Below are 27,182 nucleotides of genomic sequence, written 5' to 3' on the forward strand. Positions count from 1 at the left end.
AAAATATACCATTAACAAAATGCATAGAAAATCCCCTGAATGGGAAAATAAATAAGATGCATTTTCACATATGAATGCATACAGCAAGTACAATGAAAATAATATTCCATTAATAGTATAAATAATATATACAATAGTTGAATTCCAGGCATAAATATAAAGGGAAAACATAACTGAAAAGTTGTACCTTATACTTGATTGTAAAGACTGTAAGAAAGATAACACTTCCTAATTTAGTGAAGATATTTTAACATAAGACTAATTAATTTTTATCAGGATATTTAAAATAATAATTTAAAATGGGATTTCCAAGTCAAGGAAACATGCCCTTGTTTTTAGTTGGTTGACTATACTTTTTTTTTTTTTGAGAAGGAGTCTTGTTCTTGTCACCCAGGCTGGAATGCCATGGCGTGATCTCAGCTCACTGCAACCTCTGCCTCCTGGGTTCAAGCAATTCTCCTGCCTCCGCCTCCTGAGTAGCTGTGATTATAGGTGCATGCTGCCATACCTGGCTAATTTTTGTGTTTTCAGTAGTGATGGGGTTTCACCATGTTGGCCAGGCTGGTCTCAAATTCCTGACCTCAGGTGATCCACCCGCCTTGGCCTCCCAACAAGTTTGTTGACTATAATTAACGGTGCATTTAAAAAATCAGATTGGATTGGGGCAATCAAGAATTCTAGAATTGGTCTTTGATTTGTTAGTGGATATTCAAATAAACCTTCAAAAAAAGGTCAAGAATACTGGAATAAAAATTAGGCCATGAGCAGCCCCAAATACCATAACAAGAAACATAATCTTAAAAAATGTTCTGAAGATGTATGCTTTTGCTGTAGCTAAAACACACACCCCTATTATTGTTGAAACTGCACTTTGTAACACTGGGTAGCCTAGAAGATATAATGCCTCAATTGATTTTTGGTTTACTGAGGGCTGAGGACTAGAAACAAATGCATAGGAAATGTGTGCAGAAAAATCGAAAGAAAACCCTATACAAATGACAAGATTAATCATGGATATGGAATCAAGATTAACTTTCCAGAATGCCATGAAACCCGTTACTCCTACAATCACAGAACCAATAGCAAAAGTCACCCACAAGGAACACATCGGATGAGGAATTAACAACAAGGAAACAATGAACATAGCTGCTGATGCCACCATGACATTTCGAACAGTGTTTTCTACTATTGCAGCATACTGATCAAAATATATAAATGCGTGGTTGTACACCATTAGGGGAATTGGACAGTTTTCAGCTGTGTTTCGTAATTGGGATAACATTATTTTCTTATCCCTTGAGGAAAAGACATCTGTTGTCTGAATGAAGCCCCGGGAAGAAATGATTTCATTTGATGATGAAATATTAACATCATACTCAAAATTTGGAAAATGGCTAAAAAAATCAGGAATATTATTCATAAAAGTATTTTTATCATTAGGATCTTGGCTCTTACCTTTTAAATATTGCACATATGCGCTTAACCAAAACTCTGTAAACTTTCCATCTACATAGTCATTTTTTCCAAAACTTTTAATACAGTTTTCCAGTTCTTGCCTAACATCTTTATCCCAGTAGTCAACTTTTTTAGTAACAATAACCATAACCCTGGGGCCATAATCTGAAAAATAATCTTCCTCTACATTAAAATATGGTGTGATGTAGGAATCATCACTTGCCAGATTTCGAAGGTCTAAACCTTCCTCCACTTGGAAACACCCATAAATACTGCTTGTGAGGTACAAAATGTATAGAAAGACTACAAAAAACTTGGACTCAGTGCTTGTGAGCAAAGGGCCAAAATAGTCTCTAAAAAACAAAGTCACTGGATGCTTATCAGTTCCATGTTCATCTGAAATAGAACCAAATGGGAAACAGCAGGACTTTTTAAATGAGGACCATTTTGGGTCAGCCTTTTCCAACCAGCGTAGGCAGACTACTTCTCTTTTACCATCTAAGGCCATAAGTGCTCCAAAACAGGTGATGGAATAAAAATAGCAAAATAACAGGCTTGTTCCTGTATAGATGCAAAAATATTGTACGGACCTAAAAGAGCTCATAACCCCTGTATAGAAGGCCAGGATGTTAGTAACGGTGGTGATTGTAATGGATACTGCCACTTTGGAATAGACACTGGACATCCGCTCTCGTATATCATCTGCGAGGCTGGTCTCATGCCAGGCAGAAATCATGATAAACATGTCATCGACCCCAACACCTGTTAAAAAAAAAAAAAGAAACAGAATCTTCATACATACTATTATCCACTGAAAATTAAATAGGTCGATTTAAACCATTTTCTTTTTCTATCTCTTAAGGTTTTATTTATCTTGCCCAATCTCTGCTTAAATACTATCTTCTCTGTGATGCTTTCCCTGGTTGCCTCTGAATTTACCACAGAACTCATCACAACTTCCTTCATAATAAGTATTTGCTTCGTACATACATCTATGATTGCACATAGCACAGTATACTCTACTCTTCGCTTAGGGTGTTTCCATGATGAGATCAGAAAACCTGGCTAGATGGGTGTTAATCAAATGAGCATTGGCAGTGTATCATCGATTCCAGTAGATTGCTTGACAGATCATTTTCTCTTATATTTCATGCTCATGTACAGACATATCCAGCCAACATTCTGTTGCTTAAAATATAAGTTAGACTTAACTTGTTCTACAGTTAGCATCTGGCTATCTCTGTGATATAATCTGAGAGGCAACACACAGTTTAGAAGTCACACAGGCACATGCACAACTGTAACTTTTCTGCTAGTTTGTTTCTGATACCTAGAATGCTAGTATTCCGATGTCACTTGCCCAGGTCATTATAATGAGATCAGAAAAATATGTCAAGGTAAATCTTAAGAATTCTTTACATTCTTTATATGTGAATGCCTACTAGATAATTAGCTCCTTTCCTCAATGACCTTTCAGATTTGGTGGATAGGAGAACATCTGAGGATTTTCAAGTTATGACTGAAGCCCGGGAAAGGAGGGTCACAAAAAAAAGTGAACTGAAAAGTGCAACATGAGCAGGTTGCAGATAAATTTCACCTCCCTCAAACTTCCTACCAGACATGTGAGTAATGAATTGCATTATGACAGTAGGATGGTTGTGATATTGATAGGTGATCGGAATTTTTCAGCTCCATTATAACTTTCTGGGACAACCATTGTATATGTGGTCTGCCTTGTATATGCAGTCTTTCTTTGACCAGAACACTGTTATGTAGTTCATAATGGTATAAGAAGAAAATATTTGACCTTTCAATTAATCAAGGGATGAAAATTAAACCACAAGTGAGACACTTGTTTTTCTTATTAATCAATATTAACAAGACTGAGGATTTTTGGATGGTTGTCTGCAAATGAACACACTTGTCATCTGCTAGGGAGAAAAGTAAATTGGTACACCCTTTTTCAGTCCATGTTTGCAACAAAGCAAAAGACTTAAAGAGGGAATAACTTCGACCTATAATTCTACTTCTAGGAATTTGTCCTAATTGGACAAATGCTCAAAAGTAGAACAAGTGTGTTCATTTTGATATAATTTATAGTAGGAAAATATTGAAAACAACATAACCCGTAACAATATGGGATGGACCAAATCAAGCCTAGCATTAGATTAGAGTCATACTCAGTCTTTTTAAAGAGATAGATATTTAATGTTAAATGAAAATTTCTTGTTATAAAATAAGATGTTTGAAATAGGGAGATGGCTCTATGTGCATATTTGCATAGAACAAATTCTGGATGGATATACATAAAAACATTACCAGAAATTATCCTGCAAGGGTAGAATTACCATTTTCCATTTTTCTTTATATTTTTGGTAAGTTCAGAATTTATTTTACAGTAAACATGAGAAAATAAAGGTGTTTGTATTTTAGAAAGTAAGTATCTCGGAAAAACTGGTATTTGGTTTTCTGGGGGAGACAGTGAATTGTGTACTTATTCTAGTTTTTCAAGTCATACTTCCCTTGTCCACACTCACACCTAATCATCCAGTGTACCTCACAGCCATAAATAACTATAGTTAAGATGTATACAATTGATTTAATCTAAGCCATTTTGTAGAGTTTGTGTGAAGGACATTCCTATATACTACTGTAGACTTTATAAACACTGGATGCTTAGACTACACTATATTTATTTTAAAACTATTTTTCTTTCTTTAATAATAAATTAACCTTAGCTTATGGTAACTTTATTATTTTACAAACTTTTAAGTCTTTAAAAATTTTTTTGGCTTTTTGTGATAACACAGCTTAAAACACAAAAACATTGGATAGCTGTACAAAAATATTTTCTTTCCTTATATCTTTAATCTATAAGGCTTTTTCTATTTAAAAATTTTTAAAATTTCTTTACTTTCTAAACTTATTAAAAACTAAGATACAGAAACACACATTAGTATAGCAGTGTGTGCCTATAGTCCCCCAGCTACTTGGGAGGCTGAGGCAGGAGAATTGCTTAAACCCAGGAGGCGGAGGTCACAATGAGATGAGATTGAGCCACTGTACTTCAGCCTGGGTGGCAGAGAGAGACTCCAACTCAAAAAACAAACAAACAAACAAAAAACCCCCAAAATCATACCCATTAGCCTAGGCCTACATAGGGCCAGAATCATCACTATCACTGTCTTCCATCTCCACATCCTGTCCCACTGGAAGTTCTTCAGGACACGTGGAGTTGTCTCTTATGATAACAATGCCTTCTTCTGAAATACCTCCTGAATAATCTACATGAAGCTATTTTACAGTTAACTATTTTTTTCATAAGTTAGAGTACACTCTAAAATAATGACATAAAATTTAGCATAGTGAATACATAAAGGAGTAACAATTGTTTATTAAGTATTATGTTGTGTACAAAATGGTATGTGCTATACTTTCATAAGACTGGCAGAGCAATATGTTTGTTTATCCCAAGACATAAAGAAAGAAAATATTATTGTACCACTGTCCAACATGTTTCTGTTTTAAGCTGTGTTATCACAAAAAGTCAAAAAGTTAAAAAAACTTAAAAGTTTATAAAATAAAAGTTACAGTAAGTTAAGGTTAATTTATTATTGAAGAAAGAAAATTTTTTTTTTTTTTTTGAGATGGAGTCTCCCTCTGTTGCCCAGGCTGGAGTGCAGTGGCATGATCTCAGCTCACTGCAACCTCTGTCTCTTGGGTTCAAGCAATTCTCCTGCCTCAGCCTCCTGAGTAGCTGGGATTACAGGCACATGCCACCATGCCCAGCTATTTTTTGTATTTTTAGTAGAGACAGGGTTTCACCATATTGGCCAGGCTGGTCTCGAACTCCTGACCTCGTGATCTGCCTGCCTCGGCCTCCCAAAGTGCTGGGATTACAGGTGTGAGCCATCGTACCCGGCCTTTTACTGTACCTTTTTTATGTTTAGATATATCTAGATACACAAATACTTACCATTGTATGACAGTTACCTATAGTATTTAGTATAGTAACATGCTGTACATGTTTGCAGCCTAGGAGCAAGAGGCCAACAGAGCCTAGGTGCATTGTAGGATATACAATCTAGGTTTGTGTAATTACACTCTAGGAAGTTTGCACAATGACAAAATTGCCTATGGACGCATTTCTCAGACCCTCCGTGTTAATTGATGCATGGCTGTATTTTTAGTGACTTATATTTTGATTTTTGCATGTGAACTGCTGTTCATGTACATGGTCTGTTTTTCCACTGGGATACTTGATCTTTCCACTTCTAGAGATACCCAGTTCAATGACACTTCCCTATTTCCTGGTACCTCATTTTTGGACTATAGAGCTGCCTCCATACAATTCTTTCCCTTAGATATCCTACCCCGCCACATATGCAGTGTGTAGCCTCCTGCTGTGTTTTACTCACCTAGAATAAGAAATGGCGAATTGGCAACTATGATGACAAATGGCACCCCAATGTGCAAGAGCAGGCCAAAGCCGCTCACCACTGCCAAGAAAGCAGAAATCACTCCAAAGGCTGCAACACACATTTTGTTTCGTATGCAGTCAAACCTGTAAATTTGGAGGGAAAAACTGTGTAATTTGTGGTGGTGGCTTTCATCCACGCATAACATTCTTGACGGGGACACCTAGGTAGAAACCTCTAGGGCAATAATTTCCACACATATCTGCTGGAGACATTTAATTCCCAAGCACTTTCTCAGACCAACTGAAAAAAAAAATAAGAAAGGGGGCAGAGAAGTAGGAAATCTGTAAATCTGTACTTTAACCAACTCTCCTACGTGTGATTCTTTGCAGCCAGCCAAGTGCTAATTCATTGACAAGCATTTTGGAAACACAAAGAATCACTAAAACTCTGCTGATGGCTAATTCCACTCTGGTCTTCAGAAGGGCATACAATGTATAAAGATGTAATATGTGACAGATAGTAGAAGAGGTTTTGTATGGTTTTGGAGTTTAATTGGTATCAACTCAGTACAGACTATTTTTAATTTAGGATGCTACATAAAATCCCCATGGAAATCACAAAGAAAATCTCCAAAAAATATCACAAAAGGGGATGAAAAGAGAATCAAAACAGCTCACCAGAAAAATATAAACTAAACATAAAGTATCATAGAATGTCGCTGTGATAGAAATCTTACTACTTATGCCTGGTACAGTATAATTCCCAAGTGTATTGTATACCAGAAAAAGAAAATACCTATTAAAAAAATGAAATGTGACTAGGTGTAGTGGCTCATGCTGCACCCACCAGCAGGAGAGGCTCACAATGTAATCCCATCAGTTTGGGAGGCTGAGGTAAGAGGATCACTTGAGGCCAGGAGTTCAAGACCAGCCTAAGCAACACAGCAAGACCCTGTCTCTACAAAAGATAATAAAAATTAGCCAGATGTGGTGGCATGTGCCTGTAGTTCTAGCTACTCAGGAGGCTGAGGTGGGAGGATTGCTTGAGTTTAGGAGTTCGAGACTGCAGTAAGCTATGATTGTGCCACACCACTGCAGCCTGGGCAACAGGGCACATCCCTGTCTGAAAAGAAAAAAGAAATGTGAAGAAAAGAAAGCATATAGAGGAAATGAAGGACAAAAAAGGTATAAGACAGAACACAAAAAATGTTAAAAGTTTTCTCTTATCAGCAATTACCTTAAATATAAATAGATTAAACTCTCTAATCAAAAGACAGGTTGGCAGAATGGATAAAACAACATGATTTAACTATATGCTGTTTATAGACTCACTTTATCTCCAAAAATATAAGTAAGTTGAAAGTATATTAAAAGATACTTTACACAAATAGTAACCAAAATAAAAGCAGGAGTGGCTATATTAACATCAGGCAAAATAGACTTAGTGATAAAGAAGTACATTATATATTGATAAAAGGGCCAATTCACCAAAAAGCTATAACAACTCTAAATGTATGTGCACTGCATAACAGAGACCCAACATATACAGTATTAAGTAAATATGACAGAAGTAAGGGCACTATAGAGAGCTCTACACTAATAGCTGGAGAGGGCTAGGCGTGGTGACTTACCGCCTGGCCAACATGGTTAAATGTCATTTCTACTAAAAATACAAAAACCAGATAAGCGTGGTGATGCACACCTGTAATCCTAGCTACTCAGGAAGCTGAGGCAGAATAATCGCTTGAACTTTGCAGAAGCAGGTTACAGTGAGGCAAGATTGTGCCACTGCACTCTAGTAGCCTGGGTGACAGAGTGAGACTCCGTCTCAAAAAAAAAAAAAAAAAGTTTGGCGAATGTAATATACCACTTTCATCAATGCATAGAGCATCTGAGTCAAATATCAATAAGGACACAGAGAAAACGAGCAACACTACAAACCAATTAGAACCTACAGGAATAAGACTCAACCCAGCAACAGTAGGATATATATTCTTCTCCAGTGCCCTTGGAATATTCTCCAGGATAGACCATATGTTAGTCTGTAAAACAAGTCTCAATAAATTTTGAATGACTGAAGTTATACAATGTATGTTTTTCTAACCAATTATAGAATAAAGCTAAAAATCAATAATAGAAGGAAACCTGGAATATTAATACATCTACAAAAATGAAATAATACACTATTAAACAATCAAGGGACATTAGAAAATAGTTAAAAATGAAAATGAACACATAACATACCATAAGTTATGGGATACAGTGACAATAGTGCTCAGAGGGGAATTTATAGCTATAAATACCGACATTAAAAAGAAAAAGACTTCAAACCAATAAGTTAACACCTTGTGGTTCTAGGAAAGGGAGGAAAAACCAAACCTGAAGCTAACAGAGGTGTCTTAGTCTGTTCTGCCCACTATAACAAAATATCGTAGACTGGGAAACCTATAAACAACAGAAAACTGCTTCTTACAATTGTAGAGGCTGAGAAATCCAATGTCAAGGCCAATAGATTCAGTGCCTAGTGAATGTTTACTCTTTGTTTCATAGATGGTGTCTTCTTGCTATGTCCTTACATGGGGGAAGGGACTAACAAGCTCCCTCAGAACTGGTTTATAAGGGTACTAATCCCATTCTGATCACTCCTTAAAGGCCCCATCTCTTATTACTATCACACCAGGAATTAGATTTCCACAAGGGAATTTTGTGAGGATACAAACATTCAAACCACAGGAAGAAGGAAGGAAAGAATATGATTTGAACAGAGGTAAATACAGAAAAGAAAGACAATAGAATTAATCAACCCAAAATCTGGTTCCTTGAAAAGATCAACAAAACTGATTAAATTTTATTTAGTGTGACAAAGAAAAAAGGAGAGAATACATGAATAACCCAAGCTGATATGAAAGCAGAGACGTTACTATTGACCTTTTAGGAATAGAGAAGTTTATAAGAGAATACTATTAAAAACGGTATGTCCACAAACTGGATAACCTAGATGAACATGACTTTCTACAAAAACACAAATGACCCACATTGACTTAAAGTGAAAGAAAAAATCTCAACAGATGCATAACAAAATATTAAACCAGTAATTGAAAAACTCTCAACAAAGAAAAGTCCAGGGCCAGATTTCACTGATGAATTTTACCAAATATCTAAAGTGGAGGTAACAGGAATCCTTCTCAAACTCTTCCAAAAAATCGAAGAGGAGGGAACACTTCCTAACTCACTCTAGGAGACCATAATTACACTGATACAATACCAGACAATGACATCACAAGAACTGAAAACTACAAACCAATAGCTCTCATGAATATAGGTGCAAAGTCATTAACAAATGCTAGTAAGTCCAATCCAAAGCATAATAAAAGGACTATACGTCACAGCCAGGTGGGATTTATCCCAGAAGGGTAAGAGTGAGTCATCAGGAGAAAGTCAATCAATGTAATATGCCATATTTATAGAACAAAGGACAACAACCACATGATCATCTCAATAGATGTTAAAAAGGCATTTGACAAAATCCAACACCCTTTCATAATAAAAACACTAAAAACTAGGAATATGAAGAAAAATTCCTCAAAATAATAAAAGCATTTATAAAAATAGAAAAACTAACATCATACTCAAGGGTGAAAGAATGAAAACTTTTCTCTAATATCAGATCAGAAACAAGACAGAAAAGACTTCCACTTCCACCACTGATATTCAATATTGTACTGGAAGTTCTAGCCAGAGCAATTAGATAAGAAACGTAAATAAAAGCATCTAAATTGGAAAGGAAGGAATATAACTCTCCCTTCTCAGAGATTACATGACTGTATATATGAAAAACACTAAAGAATCCAGAAGAAAACTACCAGAGTTAATAAATTCAGCACAGCTTCAGGATACAATATCAATACCCCAAAATTAGTTGTATTTCTATACATGTGCAATGAACAATCCAAAAAGGAAATTAAGAACGTATTTCCATTTAAATTGCTCAAAATGAATAAAACACCTAGGAATAACTTTAACCAAGGTGGTGAGGGACTTGCACACTGAAAACTACCAAACACTGGTAAAAGAAACTTAAAAAGATCTAGATAAATGGAAAGATCCTTAGTTCCTGGGTTGGAAGACTCCATATTGCTAAAATAACAGTCCTACTCAAAATAATCTATAGATTCAACACAATCCCGATCAAAATTCTGATAACCATGTCCCCCCGAGAAATAGAGAATCCAATTCTTAAATTCATATGGAATTCAAGGAGTCTCGGATGATCTATATAATCTTGAAGAGGAAGAACAAAGTTGGAGAACTTGGTATTATTCAGCCATAAAAAGGAATGAAGTTCTGAAACATGCTACAAGGATGAACCTTGAAAACATTATGCCTAATGAAATGAGACAGTCACAAAAAGGCAATTATATGATTCCACTTATATAAAATCTTTAGGAAAATTCATAGAGACAAAGTAGATTAAAGGTTAACTGGCACTGGGTGGGGGAGGGTGGTGGTGATGGGGAATTTATTGCAAAACGGTAGCAGAGTTCCTGTTTGGGATGATGCAAAATATTTGAAAACATAGTTGTAATGGTTGCATGCCGGTGTGGATGTAATCAATGCCACTGAATTGTAAACTTAAGAATGACTATAATAGCATATTTTATGTCATATTATATTTTACCACAATAAAATATTTTTCATAAAGCAAGAGTTTCAAAAACTAATCAAAGCTTTTTACCTGCAGCATGATGTGACTGCAAACAGTATAATGAAGACGTATGCCAGGTGAAACAAAGGGACCACTGTCTGAGAAGTTGCCTCAAATTCCAGTCGTCTGGAAACCGATGTAAAGTGGACCACCTGCCACAAAAATATACTCAGATAAATAACTTTTAATAACAATATTTGCGTGTGAGTTACAAACACTATTGAAACACTTTATCTTAGTGATGAAACAATATGTTAAAATTCAGCAAAAGATAAAAATACATGAATTAAGATTTCAGAATAGAGAAAATAATGTAAATTCGCTTCTTTCCACCCATCTCGGGCGTGCTTCCTCAACTTTCTTTCAAATTCAAAGTTTAAATAAAACTCCTGAATAAACAAAATTTGAATTGTATATAAAACTTTGATATCTCTTTCTCTCTCTCTCTCTCTTTTTTTTTTTTTTTTTTTTTTTTTTTTTGAGACTGGGCCCTCAATCTCCTGGGGCGAGTGATCCTCCTGCCTGGACCTTCTGAATAGCTGGGACTATAGGTCTGTGCCACCATACCTGGCTAACTTTTGTATTTTTTGTAGAGATGGGGTTTTGCCAGGTTGCCTGGGCTGGTCTTGAACTCCTGGACTCAAGCAGTCCACCTGCCTTTGTGTCCCAAAGTGCTGGAATTACAGGCATGAGCCACCGTGCCAGGCCTAAAACTGTTTAATCTTGTTCTCACTAACAGCTGCAAAAATTGTTAACTTTTTCTAAATTTGTATTGGTTGGTGTCTTTTAGTGTTTCAATTGTATAAATATTTCAGGAGGGCCTGGTCTTTGAAAGCTCCTCCCAGCAGGTGTCTCTTTCCCTTACATGCCTTAATAGGGTTGCTGACCCAGCGATAATTGAACAGCTAATACGTACCTCACACTAAGCCAGGTGCTTTGTATGTAACTAACTTGAAAAATGCTAAGCTAGTTATCTTCTTAACATCATGGAACTTTTACGTAAAATGTCGTTTGTTTTTTTAATCTCAATGAACTCCAATCAAGTTTTAGGGAGCTCCCCAAAACCAGTGAAGACTTTAACTAAAAGTAGAATTTCAGAGTACTGTCATTTATTAGAAACCAAACGCCAAAATTAAGTATGAAGATCAATGTCTGTACTGAACAAGCCCATCTGGTGGACACAGGATTTGTGTTATCAGCTGGAATGTTACCAAGGGGCATCGTCGGTGTTAATTGGATTGAATACCAAATACAGTAGGGCACACCCAGCCTAGGGGCAAGGACTCCATCAAGCAGTCAGGCAGTGCTTTTGTTAGGGTTCTGGGTGCAAGTCTTCCTCATCCCTCCCACCTCCTGGCCTCCCTATAGACCCGAACCGCCAGGTACCTCAATTTTCTTCAAGGCCAGGCTCTTCTTAATGTTGTTTAATTGATCGAGGAAATTGATGATCCACTGCTTGCTCTGCACATCGTCCTCAGGGAGCTCGGTCTTCAGGTGGTACAGCAGCCGCATGGCTTTGGCCTGCAGGAGTAACTGGCCCATTCCTAGGCTGCCCCCCAGGATGTGTCCTCCAAAGAAGCCGGTCAGGTAGAGGGGGTGCCCACTGTGGTTGTAAATGGGGAAGGAGATGCTGCTCAGGTCGAGCGTTTTGTCCACCTGCCAGGCGTGCAGGAGCGGATTGGGGGGCACGCAGCCCGCCCTGTACTTCGCGCACACCTGTTGGTATTGGATCTGGCTTCCGTTTTCCTGCGCCGCACGCAGATCCTGTACCGCGCCGTCCAGTTTGCTGACTTCTGTAAAGGTGGCCGGGTCCAGCAGTGAGTCGCTGTAGGAGACCACCAGGAGCGAGATGAAATTGCTCTCCGTGCTTCTCCTGGAGGGGGAGAAGCGGTAGGAGTCGTTGGTGGTGAAATGGCCCTGCACGAAGCGCCGCTCCGCCTTGGCCGGGCTCCCCACCGGGGTGTACTGGTACTCTAGGTTTTCCTGTTCGTTCTTGGGCAGGTACAGGAAGCCGGTGCCCAGGGCGGCCGTCAGCATCAAGGGCACCAGCAGGAAGACCCAGGGGTGCGCGCCCACCTGCCATCCCAGCCACTGGAAGGCGCGGGACAGCGGCGCCTCTAGGCAGTCGGTGTGACAGCGGCGCCGGTGACCGCTGACGGTTATGGGCTTGGGGGTTTCCTCCTCTGGCAGGGGTGCATCGTCTCGCTCCAACGGCAGGCGGGGTGCAACGTCCGGCTCCAATGGCAGCGGGGGTGCATCGTCCCCCTCCGGCCGGGGTGCGTCGTCCCCGTCCGTCCGCAGGGGTGGTGCATCCTTCCCCTCCGACGGCAGGGGTGGTGCATCGTCCCCCTCCGACGCCAGGGATCCTGGGGGTGCGGGGGGTCCCGGGGGTGGCTGCTTGCCCTTCGATTCTGATTCCTCAAATTCCCAGTTCCACTCGGTCCCGGTCGCGGAGTCCCGCTTGGTGAGCTTGGGCTTCTGCTCCGGCCACGTCTCGGGCTCAGGTTCCACCTGCGGCATTGATTCTTCCTCTAAGGAAGCACAGGCAGGACAGCAGGTGAAAAGCAGCTGCGGAGATCCCACCAGACGGTTTCCTGGCCCCACCCAACGGTTTCCTGGCCCCACCCAACGGTTTCCTGGAGAAATTCTGGGGGAGTTTGCGCTCCGGCCGCGCGCCGGGCAGCGGAGGCTGTGCTGAGAGCGCGCGGTTTGCCCCTGGGCCCAACTAATCTGAAATGTGTTTGTGTGGCCTGCCTGGTCTCTCAGAGGTTCAGCAAATACAAGGAACGCTTCTTCAAGACCATCAAGTGCGTGCCTATCCTATGGAACTCGCAACTTACTGGGAGAATTTGGGTGTTTCTTCCACGCACACAAATGGCACAGAAATTCCACGTGTCCTGAGTGACCGATTTTACCTTTCTGGGCATTCACTCAGTAGCAGTTTCAGGTAAGGCTTTTGTGAACCTGACACACTGGACTTAGCTATTATTTTTATTTTCTGTCCACAGGTGTAACATGTACATACCTTCTCGTTGTAAAAAGACGTAAATGCATAGAATGAAAAGTAGGGGGAAAAATCGAAATCTTTCCATCCAAGTGTCTTAGAAGTGTTAAAAAGTGGGTCTACATCCTTACAAACTCTTTCTACGCATACACAAACCCTTTCTACGCATATACATGCATATCAAAGATATAGCAAATTACCTGTTTCATAAATATTACTGCACATGCTATGCAATTACATTTTTCATCTACAGTGGCAGAAGATTTGAACATGTCAGTGCATATACATTTATCTTATTTTTTTGGAACTACTCTATACTTTGCCAATGTATGATAGAAACATAATTTAGCCAGAATCTTATTGACAGACCCATAGATTGTTTAGTCATTTGCTTTTATAAACAGTGCTCAGTAAATGAGTATCATTTTTTTAACCTGTACACAAGAACCATATCTGTGAGATAATGTTTTTAGAGTGAATTCACTAGGCCAAAGGATAAGTGCTTTTAAATTTTTAGAGCTATTGAGAAATTAAAATCCAAAGAAGTTGTATTAATTTATACCCTCATAAGCAATATATGAATTTGCCATAGCCTATCTTACAATGTCAGCAAAGTGGTTTGTGCCACTGGTATCTTACTTTGGTTTAATTTTGAATTTATTGCTTAGTATCCTTATCTTTCCTTTTTGAGTAAACTGTCATATATTTCGTGTGCCTATTCCATTCTATAGTTTTGCTATTGGATTTTTGGAATTTTCTTCTTGGTTTATAGGAACTGTTCATATGTTAAGAAAATGACCACTTTTCTTGTGATCAGAGTTACAAGCACTCCTCTCCCCCCATTTTGCTCATTGCATCACTTATTTTTGTAATTCACTTAATGAGTACTTTACCTTCCTGAGTTCTGTTTTTTGTCATAATAATTTTTTTTGTGATTATAACTGCTGTGGTTTGAATGTATGTGTTCCTCCAAAATTCAAAGGTTGTAACTCAAACCGCAATGCGATAGCCTTTAGGGGTGAATAAGTCATGATGGTATACCTTTTGTGAATGGGATTAGTGACCTTATAAAAGTGCTGGAGATAACTAGCTAGGTCCTTTTGCCCTTCCACTCTTTCACCACATGAAGATGTAGCTTTCCTTCTCTCCAGAGGGTGCAGCAACAAGGCACCAACTTGAAAGCAGAGACTGGGCCCTCCAAACACCAAACCTGCCAACATCTTGATTTTGGGCTTTCCCCATCCAGATGAATTCCTGTTGTTTGTAAACAGGATCTTAGGTATTTTGGTATAACAGCAATAATAAACTAATACAATAATTATCTGCTTTAAAAGTTTTTAAATATTAATCCCTCTGGAATTTATTTTAATTTAACGTAAGCAGTTAAGAATCAATGACATTGATTGATTGTTGTCAAGTAGCAACTGTGCTGCACTTCCCATCATAATATGGAATTGTAATTGAAACATGGTTGTCCAGTCAAGGATTACATCTAGTCCCCTTTCCTTGTATGGCCTTGTGAATAGTAATCAGCTACAGAATATAAATGGAAGTGATAGGTGTTACTTCCAGACCAAGACCTTTAAGAATTGCTCTGTGCCATCCCATCACCTAGTCATAGGTGACAGAGGAACCTATTTGAACTGTGGAACCTATTTGTAAGCTGGCAGGAACCTGGGTTCCTGAAGCATCATGGGCAAATGCCTAGTCACTGACCAGACACATCTATAGTGACTGTTAATGAACGAGACATATATTTGTATTGTGATATGCCACTAAATTATTATTAAAGTGATTAGTTTGGCTTTACTAGTAGATAATTCATGAAGATATATCTGTCCCTATGTTCTGACAAAAAAAACGGAACTCCTTTCATGAGTTCATGGAAGATGGAACTTCAACCACTCATATCTGAGCATACTTTGTTTTACTTACTTTGCTCTCTACCTTACTTTGTTGACATTGAAAGAGAGGTGTTAGTTACACAGCATTTGTAAAGGATCTGGAAGAAAGGTGGTTTATCAGTGGGAGAATTTCAGAGTTAACCAGATGTTAAAATGAGAATTCTCTTCAGTGCACTCGTGTCAGCCGCATCAGTAGATCTGACTATGGCAGTACCTGAAAGTAAAAAGCAGAAGTACATCAAACCAGTCCATGCTTATTTTAATTCAACTATCAGTAATAATGCTTCATTTAAAATAAGGCACCCAAAGCAAATTTAAATTAGATAGTTTGCCAGCATAACAGAAGAAGCCAGTTTTGGCTGCTGGAGACAGAGTTAACAGTTGCACAGAAGTCTTATCAATAACCTGTATTAAGCAAAATTTCCTTTTTTTTTTGTAAATATAAGTGAATAATCAAAGATCATATCTGAGGAATAACATGAAGAAGGAGGAACGTGAGCTAAGAAAATGTCTAAAGTAATTGAAGGATAATATTTGGTGATTTAATCAATGTTGAATTTTAAAATGATGAAGCATGGCCGGGCGCGGAGGCTCACACCTATAATCCCAGCACTTTGGGAGACCGAGGCAGGTGTATCACTTGAGATAAGGAGTTTGAGAGCAGCCTGGCTAACATGGTAAGACCCTGTGTCTAGTAAAACTGCAAAAAAATTAGCTGGGCATGGTGGCGTGTGCCTGTAGTCCCAGCTACTTAGGAGGCTGAGACAGGAGAATCGCTTGAACTCGGGAGGCAGAGGTTGCAGTGAGCCAAGATTGTGCCACTGCATTGCAGCCTGGGGGACAGAGTGAGACTGTCTAAAAAAATAAAAAAAGATGAAGTATGACAGTATGTACTTTAGTTTGTTGTCCAAAGTCAGTCACATTTTACAAATGCTTGTCTTTGAAGAAAGACTTTGAAAACCAATCTAGTGCCCTACAATGTATTGAACTAGTTTGTAAATGAGTCCTCTATTCATTTTGTTGCCATTTGTTCAAAATCAGTTGTGGATCTTTAGTCAAAGTGTTTGTTGGATGGAACTTCAGCCAAACTTAAAGTTTTGAAACTTTTAGCAAATTTTAATTATTAAAAACAAAATTTATATTAGAAGCGATTGAAATTGTCACTACAAAAGTGAAGAAGGAAGTGAATATATGCTATAAGAATAAAACACTGTACAAGAGTTAAATTTGAAATTTTATAATTGTGTTTTTTAATGTGAACTTGTAAGAAGAATTATTTTTGGGCCAGGCATGGTGGCTCACACCTGTATTCCCAGCACCTTGGGAGGCTGGGGTGGGTGGATCACTTGAGGTCAGAAGTTTGAGAACAACCTGATCAACATCATGAAACCCTGTCTCTATTAAAAATACAAAATAAGCTGGGCATGGTGGCACATGCCTGTAACCCCAGCTACTTGGGAGGCTGAGTCAGGAGAACAGCTTGAATCCAGGAGGTGGAGGTTGCAGCTAGCTGAGATCATGCCACTGTACTCTAGCCTGGACAACAAGAGTGAAACTCTGTCTCAAAATAAATAAATAAATAAATAAAATTTTTGATGAGCATCTATTTTTATTTAGACAAATTTATATTCTGTAATGAATGGAATATTGAAAATGCGTATTTTGCAGCATCTCATTTGTTTTGGCAAAGCATTCCAGATAATTAGAACTGGAGATTCTTATTTTATTAGTTTTGTTTTTAAAAGTATTTCTTAAGAATGATACTCTGAATGAAGTAAAGAAGGCAGTACCCATGTATGATGGTTAATTTGTCATGTCCATTTGTCTGGCCTACAATACCCAATCATTTAATCAAGTGCTCATCTAGGTGTTGCTGTGAAGATAATTTGTGAAGATTATTAACATTTGCAATCAGTTCACTTTAAATAAAGTGAACATTATTTATAATGTGGATGAGTCTCATCCAATCAGTTGAATTACCTTAATAGCAAACACAGGATTTCCCCAAAAATAAAAAGTGCTATCTCAAGACTGTGACATCAGCTCCTGCCCAAGAGTTTCTAGCTTACTGGCCTGCCACACAGATGTTGTTGTCAGCCCCCGACAATTATATCAGTCAATTCCTTGAAATATGCCAGATAGATAGCTAGATTAGAAAGAAAGAACACCATCCTACTGGTTCTATTTCTCTGCAGAACTCTGACCTATATAGATTTTGGTAGCAAGAATTATTCCAGAGAAATAGTCATAAGGTTGAGTTTTATTAATTGAGTTTGGGTTTTCTGGAATGATCCTCTAATCTGATTATATTTAAAGGCACAAATGACGGTATTTCCAGTGGTAACGGACTATGCTGTGATGTGGCAGTAGACATGCAAAATATTATTATTGGTTACTCTTAAACGCATGTTTATGAAAGGCAATGTCCTGTGTGACCATGTATTTGATACCTTAACACATATTAGTTTAACTAGTATAATACAGTTAACTGGTTGTTCTTAACTGGAGAAAGTGGGGAAAGTAAAGGATGAGCTCAGAGCTTCACATTCTCAGCTCAGCCCTTTCTAAAGGAACTGAAAGTTTTAATGTCTGTCCTTAAGGAAATTCTTATCTCCAGTAAACATAGGACTGAGATTTCTGAAAACCAAACCCAGAGTCTCATTCTGTGAGGGGCTAAATTACAATGCAAATTGAGTTTCCAGCTTTGCAAGGTGTCTTCTGTTAAAATGAGAGCATTGATTGGTTAGGAATGAGATCCTGAAAATTAGAATGGGGAATATATAGGACGATGTCGATGAAGTTGGCTGGGGTCTTCAAACCACTATATTCTGCTGAATCTTCCTTACCAATAAAAGCAGCCCTTCTACCTATGTCTGAAGAAGTTAACCCTGATTTTCCTAAGGAATCTGTAATGGTTTTATTGGAGGTAGTTAATTATCCTCAAAACTTATCCCAGATACCCCTTTTTGATTTTAGGGATATACTTAGACTTAATTAAGTCCTAGTTGTCCTCAATATGTTGGGTACAAATTGTGACACATGAAGTGTAATGTCACACAACAAAAGAACCACATGGTTTTTCCAATTTATACTGATAAAAATTTGGGGGATGTGTGTGGCAATTGATATTAAGGCTGTGGGATAATGGTGGAGACAAAACACAGTTGGATCAGGCTGAATTTACTGATATGGATTTGTTAAACAGATTCTGAATTCAGTGTTGCAGCTCAGTGTTAGAAAGGGCTTTAATAGTTTGATTGGTTAATTGGCTGAAACTTGGACCAAAAATTGACCCACGACAAATGAAATTGAAATGCTAGAACTGCCTTGATATATTGCAGAGGAGGTTATATATACTGGATTGGAATGCGAGAATGGATTTATCATGTCAGACTTGCTTACCCACCAAGAGCAAGAGGACTAGAGGGCACATCTTTCACCAGATTTGTGAGGACTGAATTTGTGAAGGCCCAGCATCCTTGAAGAACTCTGTGTTCACTTTTCTTTGTAAGCTGGAAATTACAGTGGGAATGTTTGCCATTGAAATGGGGATAGTTGAGTCCTAGGGTGACAGGAGTCAAGTGGCGACACTAAATTGCCAAAGACAAGGTGGGTGTGGTTACCATAATGGACAACAGAATCAAAGCAGTAGTAAGAATATGCTAACTTACAGAAACCCACTGCAGAGACTCAACCAACTAGCACTGGCTACTTGATTATGGTGTCTCTAAATGAGAAGTACATGTTCAGACTATGAAATTTTACTGTACATGTGGAAGAATTCAGCCTAAACATTGTATGGAGCAAGAACTGAACTTTTGTTAGGTGGCTGAAATGTCGTTGTTTTATTCTTCCTGTAGCCTATCCCAACTGATAGAAGATGATTCACTTTTTACTCAATCTAAGAATGATTATCTTTTAATAATTATTCTGTTTATGTTTACTGAGGTTTCAGTTCTGTTTGGTTTTAAGTCTCTAATTGTCATTTATATTTTGTATCTTCAGTACCTAGAACAAAGCCTGGACATATTAGGTGCTCAATAACTATTTGTTGAAAAATTAGTAAACTTTAAATGATAATGCTTAAACACATACTTCATGATTTTTCAGCTTTGGACTTTCTGACCTGAAAGTAGAGAAGTTTCTTCTTTTCTGTCCCATTCCCCTTCAACCACTGAGTTTGGCGAAATATACCATTTTTTTACATTGTTATAATTTATTAAGCTTACATTCTATTCTGCAGCCAAAATTCTTGCAGCTGTTTACATTTGTAGCTCTATTTTAAATTAATTCAATATTTTCTGTAATCTCCTTTACCATGACTTCCCAATTTTTGAGGTCTTAATTTTGATTTATTTATTAGCTGAACTGATTTCATTGCCAAGAAGGTTTCGTTTTCTAAAAATGAGGACTTATCGGTCTCTTTGCATCTTGTATCTTTGAAGATATATGCCCAATCTTCTTTTATTTTCTAAGAGAATTTTGTAGACATTGCTTCACTGTCTCCAGCCTTCAATGTTGTCTGCATGATGCTATTCCCCTAGCTCTCCCCTTGTAGGTGACTCCCCACTACCCTACCCTTTTTCTGGCTGGTTGTCCACAGTAGTCTTTATTTATATTTGAAAATCAGTTCCTTCACTAGCATATATTGCATTTATTAATTTCTCCTTTTCAATGGGAAGATTTATGTCTCCCTTTATTTAATAAACTTTTCTTTTCCAATTTTGTTTTTGAATTCTTTCCTGAGGGTTTTCTGAGGGCTTGGATAAGGAAATGTTTACTAGGCCAGGCATGGAGGCTCATGCATGTAATCCCAGCACTTTGGGAGGCCGAGGTGGGCGGATGACCTAAGGTCAGGAGTTCGAGACCAGCATGACCAACATGGAGAAAAACAAAATACAAAATTAGTTGGACATGGGGGTGCATGCCTGTAATCCCAGCTACTCAGGAGGCTGAGTCAGGAGAATCTCTTGAACCCGAGAGGCAGAGGTTGTGGTGAGCCGAGATTGTGCCAGAGCACTCCAGCCTGGGTGACAGAGTGAGACTCCATCTGAGAAAAAGAAAAAAGGAAAGAAGAAATAAAACCTAGTGTTAGATAGATCAGTAGGGTGACTATAGTTTATAGTAATCTATTGGATATTTCAACATAGCTAGAAGAGAAGAATTTGAATGGTTCTAGCATAAGGAAATGACAATTATTTTAGGTGATAAATATCCCAAGTACACTTATTTGATCTTTACAAATTATATGAACATATTAAATCATCACATATACCCCAAAAACTATGGACTTCTATTATGCATCAATAAAAAATAACAGGGGAAAAAGAAAAAGTTGAGATTATTTTTCAAAATTATAAATTATGTTTTTTCCATGAAGAAAACCCCCAAACCTATTTAAGCAATAAAATATTTCCTAATCGCTTAGCTCACTGTAGCATTTTGTAGCTCACTTGAATGATTATTTGTCTGTTATCACATTTGGGGGTCAAGATTTTTGTCTATCAAAACTTTAAAGATATTACTCTATTGTCTTCTTGCATTGTTTTTATACAGCATTGCTGATGGGAAGTCTGACAGGAATCTCAGGCTAATTCCTTTTTTGGTAATCTCTCTCTCTCTGTCTCTCTCCCTCCCTCTTTCTGTAATTTTTTTTGAGGTGGGGTTTTGCCATGTTGGCCAGGCTGGTCCTGACCTCAAATGGTCTATCCACCTTGGCTCCCAGAGTGCTGGAATTACAGGCATGAGCCACCATGTGCGGTCTCTCCCTCCTTCTTTCTGAAAGTTCCTATTAATAGAGTTTACTCGGTGCAGTGGCTCACTCCTGTAATCCCAGCACTTTGGGAGGCTGAGGTGGGTGGATCACCCAAGATCAGGAGTTCGAGACCAGCCTGGCCAACATGGTGAAACCCCGTATCTACTAAAAATACAAAAGTTAGGTGGGTGTGGCGGTGCATGTCTGTAATCCCAGCTACTAGGGAGGCTGAGGCAGGAGAATTGCTTGAACCTAGGAGGTGGAGGGTGCAGTGAGCTGAGATCATGCCATTGCACTCCAGCCTGAGTAACAAGAGCAAAATTCCGTCTCAAAAAAAAAAAAAAAAAAAAAAAAAAAATTAACCCTTTCACCAGGATGTGTCTAAGTATGTCTCCCCCACTCTAATCAGCTCCTACCTTTCAGACACATGTTCTTTCAGAAGATGGAAGCATTCACTAATGTATGTATTTTGTGACTATTTTCATAAAGGTACCTAAGGAGGATAAGAAAGTTCTTTGTTTCTATCACATTACAAAGTTAGAAATTATTCCAAATACATACAACCTATCAGCGTGTATATTTAACCTTTAACTTTCAGCAATTTGTCATGCCTTAGAGAGGGTCAAAATTTTGGTCCCTTGAACCTATTGCTCCTAGTAAGGGAATGGCTTGCACATGGGAGTCTGGTGTAAGTTATTCACAACCAGTGTAGTGTTTTCCTTTTCAATTTTAGTTAAGAGCCATAAATGAACAATGTTAAGTCAGAATTTGTTTTGGGAGTATCCAAATACCTATTCAGGACTTAGTTCTCAAATAGCAACACAATCCTGAGGTTGCTGGGTTGAGAGCACTAAATGAACAAATAGAAATACAAGTAGGCTGGGTGTGGTGGCTCATGCCTGTAATCCCAGGACTTTAGGAGGTCAAGGTGGGAGGATCACTTGGGGCCAGGAGTTCAAGACCAGCCTGGGCAACATAGTGAGACCCTGTCTCTACTTTTTAAAAATAAAAATAGGCTGGGAGTGGTGGCTCATGCCTGTAATCCTAGCACTTTGGAAGGCTGAGGCAGGTGGATCACCTGAGCTTAGGAATTTGAAACCAGCCTGGCCAACATGATGGAACGTCTCTACTAAAAATACAAAAATTGGCTGGGTGTAGTGGTAGGCGCCTTTAATCCCAGCTACTCGGGAGGCTGAGGCAGGGGAATTGCTTGAACCCAGGAGGCAGAGGTTGCAGTGAGACCAGATCGTGCCATTGCACTCCAGCCTGGGCAACAAGAGTGAAACTCTGTCTCAATAAATAAATAATAAAAATAAAAAAAATAAAAAAAGAATTACAAGGAGAAAGGAATCCTATTCATAAGGAGTTAACCAACTGGCTGGAGTTGTAGGGCTTTTAGTCATCAATGGAGGTTGTACTGCATGTGCTATCTTCAGATTTGAAGGTGATCCCAGTACAAGACCTGAAGATGTTCAACTAATTTAGCTGAGGTAGTAACTGATCTGAGGCAAGAAGAATAAGTCTAGGTTACTGGATCAAGGGATAGGTTATTCTATTAGGCTTCTCCAGAGAGAGAGAAACAATAAGATATGTGTATATGTATATCTATATCTATCCATCTATAAACAATAGGACATATGTATATATCCATATATAACTATATATAAACAATAGGATATGTGTGTGTGTGTATATATATATATACATATATATACACACACTTTGGGTATATATATACATATATATGTATATATATATACACACACACTTTGGGTATATATATACATATATATGTATATATATATATATACACACACACTTTGGGTATATATGTATATATATATACACACACTTTGGGAGGCTGAGGTGAGTGGATTGCTTGAGGTCAGGAATTCGAGATCAGCCTGGCCAATGTGGTGAAAGCCTGTCTCTACTAAAGATACAAAAATTAGCTGGGCGTGATGGCACTGGCCTGTAGTCTTATCTACTTGGGAGGCTGATGCAGGAGAATCACTTGAACCCAGGAGGTGGAGGTTGCAGTGAGCCACTGCACTCCAGCCTGGGTGACAGAGTGAGACTCTGTATCAAAAAAAAAAAAAAAAAAAAAAAAAAAGAAAGAAAATTAAAATTAACAAAGTATTTTAAAGGGGGTTTATTAGGGAGAATGGACTCATGAAATTACAAGGTGAAGAACCACGATAGGCTGCCTGCAAGCTGAGGAGAGAGAAAAGCTGGCAGTGGCTCAGTTCAAGTCCCAAAACTCCCAAACCAGGGAAGTCAACAGTGTTGTCTGCAGTCTGTGGCCGAAGGCCTGAGGAATACCCTCCCACGCTGCCCTAGAAGCCTCTGGAATAAGTCCCGGAGTCCAAGAGCTGAAGAATCAGAGTCTGATTTAGTCAAATTGTATTTGAAAAAATCTTATACCCAAGTCATTCTCTATCCTCATCCACAGCTTCCACAGGTAAGCCACACATATGTCTACAGGTGTCACATGAATATATTTCATTATTTTCTTTCTCATTTCAGAAGAATATATTAGTTAACAGCATTTCCTTTTCCTGTTAATGTATTTTGTATTCATATATGTAAATTACCATGCTCATGTTGGTAATTTTGGCTAAGAGAGCATACTTTTGAGGACAATATATACATTATTTTAATGATATTGGGAGTCTATGAATAAAACAAATACATCTATCTTGTCATATTTGGAGGACTTGCCTGTACCATTTAACCCAGCAATTAATTATAGGTAGTCAATGGGATCATGAACTGACTTCCTCTGAATTCTGTCTGGAAGAAACTCTAAAATTTGTGAGATATGAATGGTACCGCCTCCTGTCTCCAGCATTTTTGCTTTTTTGTAAGCTTGTCTCTTTTTGTTAAATTTCTTTGGTCTATTCTGCAGTTCCCAGGATAGGGGGACCCATGTGTCCATGTCATCATTTTAATAAAAATTCTACCTTTTAACATGCACTGAACTCAGTTTTTGAAAGGCAGATCATGCATTTTCTAGAACTATAAAAATTGCTTGATGCTTTTCGATTGTTAGCAATCACTTAGCATTAATAGTTTAATAGTAATTGTGTTTTCATGTGGGTAGATGCAGCATTTTAATGAAATCTCCAGATTGTAAGAGAAATATGTCTGAAAGTCCAGGGAAAATATCTTTAACAATATTTTAAAGGAGAAAGGAAGAGGAGGTTCTGTTTGTTGGCTTTCCAGAATTTTAGTTGAGTGACTTTATTAAACTAACCACAAGATGGCATCAGTTTTCTATTTTAAAAGAAATGTGTTGGCCGGGCGCGGTGGCTCAAGCCTGTAATCCCAGCACTTTGGGAGGCCGAGGCGGGTGGATCACGAGGTCAAGAGATCGAGACCATACTGGTCAACATAGTGAAACCCCGTCTCTACCAAAAATACAAAAAAATTAGCTGGGCATGGTGGCGTGTGCCTGTAATCCCAGCTACTCAGGAGGCTGAGGCAGGAGAATTGCCTGAACCCAGGAGGCGGAGGTTGCGGTGAGCCGAGATCGCGCCATTGCACTCCAGCCTGGGTAACAAGAGTGAAACTCCGTCTCAAAAAAAAAAAAAAAAAAAGAAATGTGTTAAATTGGACCGACGATTTCTTTTGTCTTTCATCTTCGCAACGTTCCAAGTCCTAGTTATAGCTGCCTCTTGAGTTTATCATTCATGAGCCATAAATCTAGTAGCAGCTGGATCACATTTAAAGTTGGTAGATGGAGTAACCAGTTTGGGAATTCCATTTCTTGGATCACATTCATGTTAAGAAGGGAACAGCTCAGCTGCTCCCCTAAGCATTTGAGATGAAATGTCAGAGTGTGGGGATTCACCAGTAACATACAATAAAGGAAGTCTAAACCCAGACCCTCTCATAATTCCTTCCTTCCTTCCTTCCTTCCTCTCCTCCTCCTCTTCCTCCTCCTCCTCCTTCTTCTTCCCTCCCTCCCTCTTTTCTTTCTTCCTTCATTCCTTTCTTCTTTTTCTTTTTTTGTCTTCCTTCCTTCCTTCCTTCCTTCCTTCCTTCCTTCCTTCCTTTCTTCTCTCTCTCTCTCTCTCTCTGTCTCTCGAGACAGAGTCTTTCTATCACACGGGCTGGAGCACAGTGGCATGATCATGGCTCATTACAGCCTCCAACTCCTGGGATCAAGTGATCCTCCTGCCCCAGCCTTTGGAGTAGATGGGACTACCAGTGCATACTACCACACCTGGCTATCTTAAAAATAACATCAGCAACTGTTTTTTTTTGAGACGTAGTCATGTCATGTGTCTCCGGCTGGTCTCAAACTTCTGGACCCAACCAAACCTAATGCCCTGGGCTTCCACAGTGCTGCTATTACAGGCCCTTGCCACCGAGCCAGGCCTTATGGTATTTCTTAATTATACATCAGCAGATTTTTCTAACCCTTCAAAACTCAGCAACTAAATGTCTACAGTTACTCAACAAGTCAGTCACTACAAAGTACTAAATTCTATAGTAAAACATGTATGTTTCTGGATCTGGGTCAATCTACCCTCCTGACTTTAGATGATCTATTCTGATTATTTTATTTTAGTAATCCAGATATCCAGGTTACTAATGCCTGTGTGGGTTTAGCAGGTCAATTGAAAAAGATTACCATTTGTTACTGTCCTTTTCTGTATCATTCTATAGGAGGAATTCGGCTTTCTTAAAATGTGCAGGGAATAAAATCAGGCCAAATGTTCTGTGAGCCCCTCTGCTATCTTTGAGTTTCTGTGCAGCCCTTTCCTGTTGGTTTCAGAGCTCGAGACTCTGCTGTGGGTGCAGCTGTAACATGGCCTAGAAGCGACATGGCTTCTGGTGAACATGTTGCTTAGAGTGCTTCCTCTCAATTTCAGCCAATCCTTCTGGCCTCTAATCTGAGAATGATGTCCACTTTTCAGGATGGGGTTCTCTATAGGCCAGAATCTGTTTTCTGTATGAGAAGGGTAAGGGTATTGGGTAATTCAAGAAGATAGTTTAGAGATGAAAAACTTGTTTATTTTCTTACCTACCCATATTGGGTTCAGATGAAGTTAATCAAGCAAAGCGTCACTTGGTGCTAAGTCGTCTCTTCCTCCTGTATCTCCTGCCATTTGCAGATTCCATTTTCCTCCAGTTCTTCCCAAGCTGCCCACGTGTTTTACAATTTTCTGTTCCCGACTTTCTCTATTCCTAAGTCCTGTTCTGTCAGGTCTGCTAAACAAAACTTGACATAAATAAAGCAACATTGCCCACTAGTAACTATGTCTCTTTTAAAATTGTACTTTAGTTATGGATTAGCTGTCTCTTATGCTTGCTTATGAGCAACTCAGAGACAAGGGCTGTGTCTTAATCATTTTAGCATTCAGTACTTAGAGGACACTCCACTGTGGCCAAGATGGGGTGAGGGTAAAGGCATCAGTTGCAAAGATGAGAACCTTTTTATGTCACTATCCCCTCTTCTCAGTGCTTAGCTGTTCCTGCTTGCTTTCCCCCAGCTCCTGAAATTATATAGTTAAAAAAATGGCAGGTATTGGCTGGCCATGGTGGTTCATGCCTGTAATCCCAGCACTTTGGGAGGCCAAGGTGGGTGGATCACTTGAGCTCAGGAGTTCAAGACTAGTCTGGGTAACATGGTGAAATCCCATCTCTATTTATAAAAACAAACAAAGAAAATATGGCAGGTATAATGGCTGAAATGGATTCTGTAGATAAATAGGTCTTCTAGGATCTATTCAGATGCCTCTATTTTAATAGAAATACAAGGTTTCTTTGCATTTCCTCATCTACCCCATCTTCAGCTTTTCTGCCCTTCCTTTCTTGTTGGGAATTTAAATGGCATAGCACTCTCTCTTAACTTTTATAATAGTCTGCCACAGAACATGATAAAATCACTCCGTTTTCTTTTTATAGGTTGAAAATGTAAAGATTTAATA

The 27,182-nt window shown here is 38.7% G+C and overlaps 1 protein-coding gene across 1 annotated transcript; it reads right to left on the minus strand.

Annotated features, from left to right (window-relative positions):
• Positions 1–464: 464 nt before the first annotated feature.
• PTCHD3 (patched domain containing 3) lies at positions 465–13,147 on the minus strand. The gene is made up of 4 exons (XM_074403507.1): positions 11,967–13,147; positions 10,611–10,732; positions 5,874–6,019; positions 465–2,217 (listed from the first exon to the last, which is right to left on the minus strand). Exons 1-4 carry the CDS (start codon positions 13,098–13,100, stop codon positions 722–724), a joined length of 2,898 nt encoding a protein of 965 aa, XP_074259608.1. The 5' UTR covers positions 13,101–13,147; the 3' UTR covers positions 465–721.
• Positions 13,148–27,182: the final 14,035 nt, after the last annotated feature.

Source organism: Saimiri boliviensis, chromosome 8 (genome assembly GCF_048565385.1).
Source record: "Saimiri boliviensis isolate mSaiBol1 chromosome 8, mSaiBol1.pri, whole genome shotgun sequence".
Taxonomy (NCBI): domain Eukaryota; kingdom Metazoa; phylum Chordata; class Mammalia; order Primates; family Cebidae; genus Saimiri; species Saimiri boliviensis.

Coding starts and splice junctions, on each gene's coding strand:
- PTCHD3 (XM_074403507.1), bottom strand. CDS start 13,100: ATGCCGCAGGTGGAACCTGAGCCCGAGACGTGGCCGGAGCAGAAGCCC. Junction 10,733..11,966: donor TGGCCTTGAAGAAAATTGAG/GTACCTGGCGGT, acceptor TTTTTGTGGCAG/GTGGTCCACTTTACATCGGT. Junction 6,020..10,610: donor GCAGTCACATCATGCTGCAG/GTAAAAAGCTTT, acceptor CCAAATTTACAG/GTTTGACTGCATACGAAACA.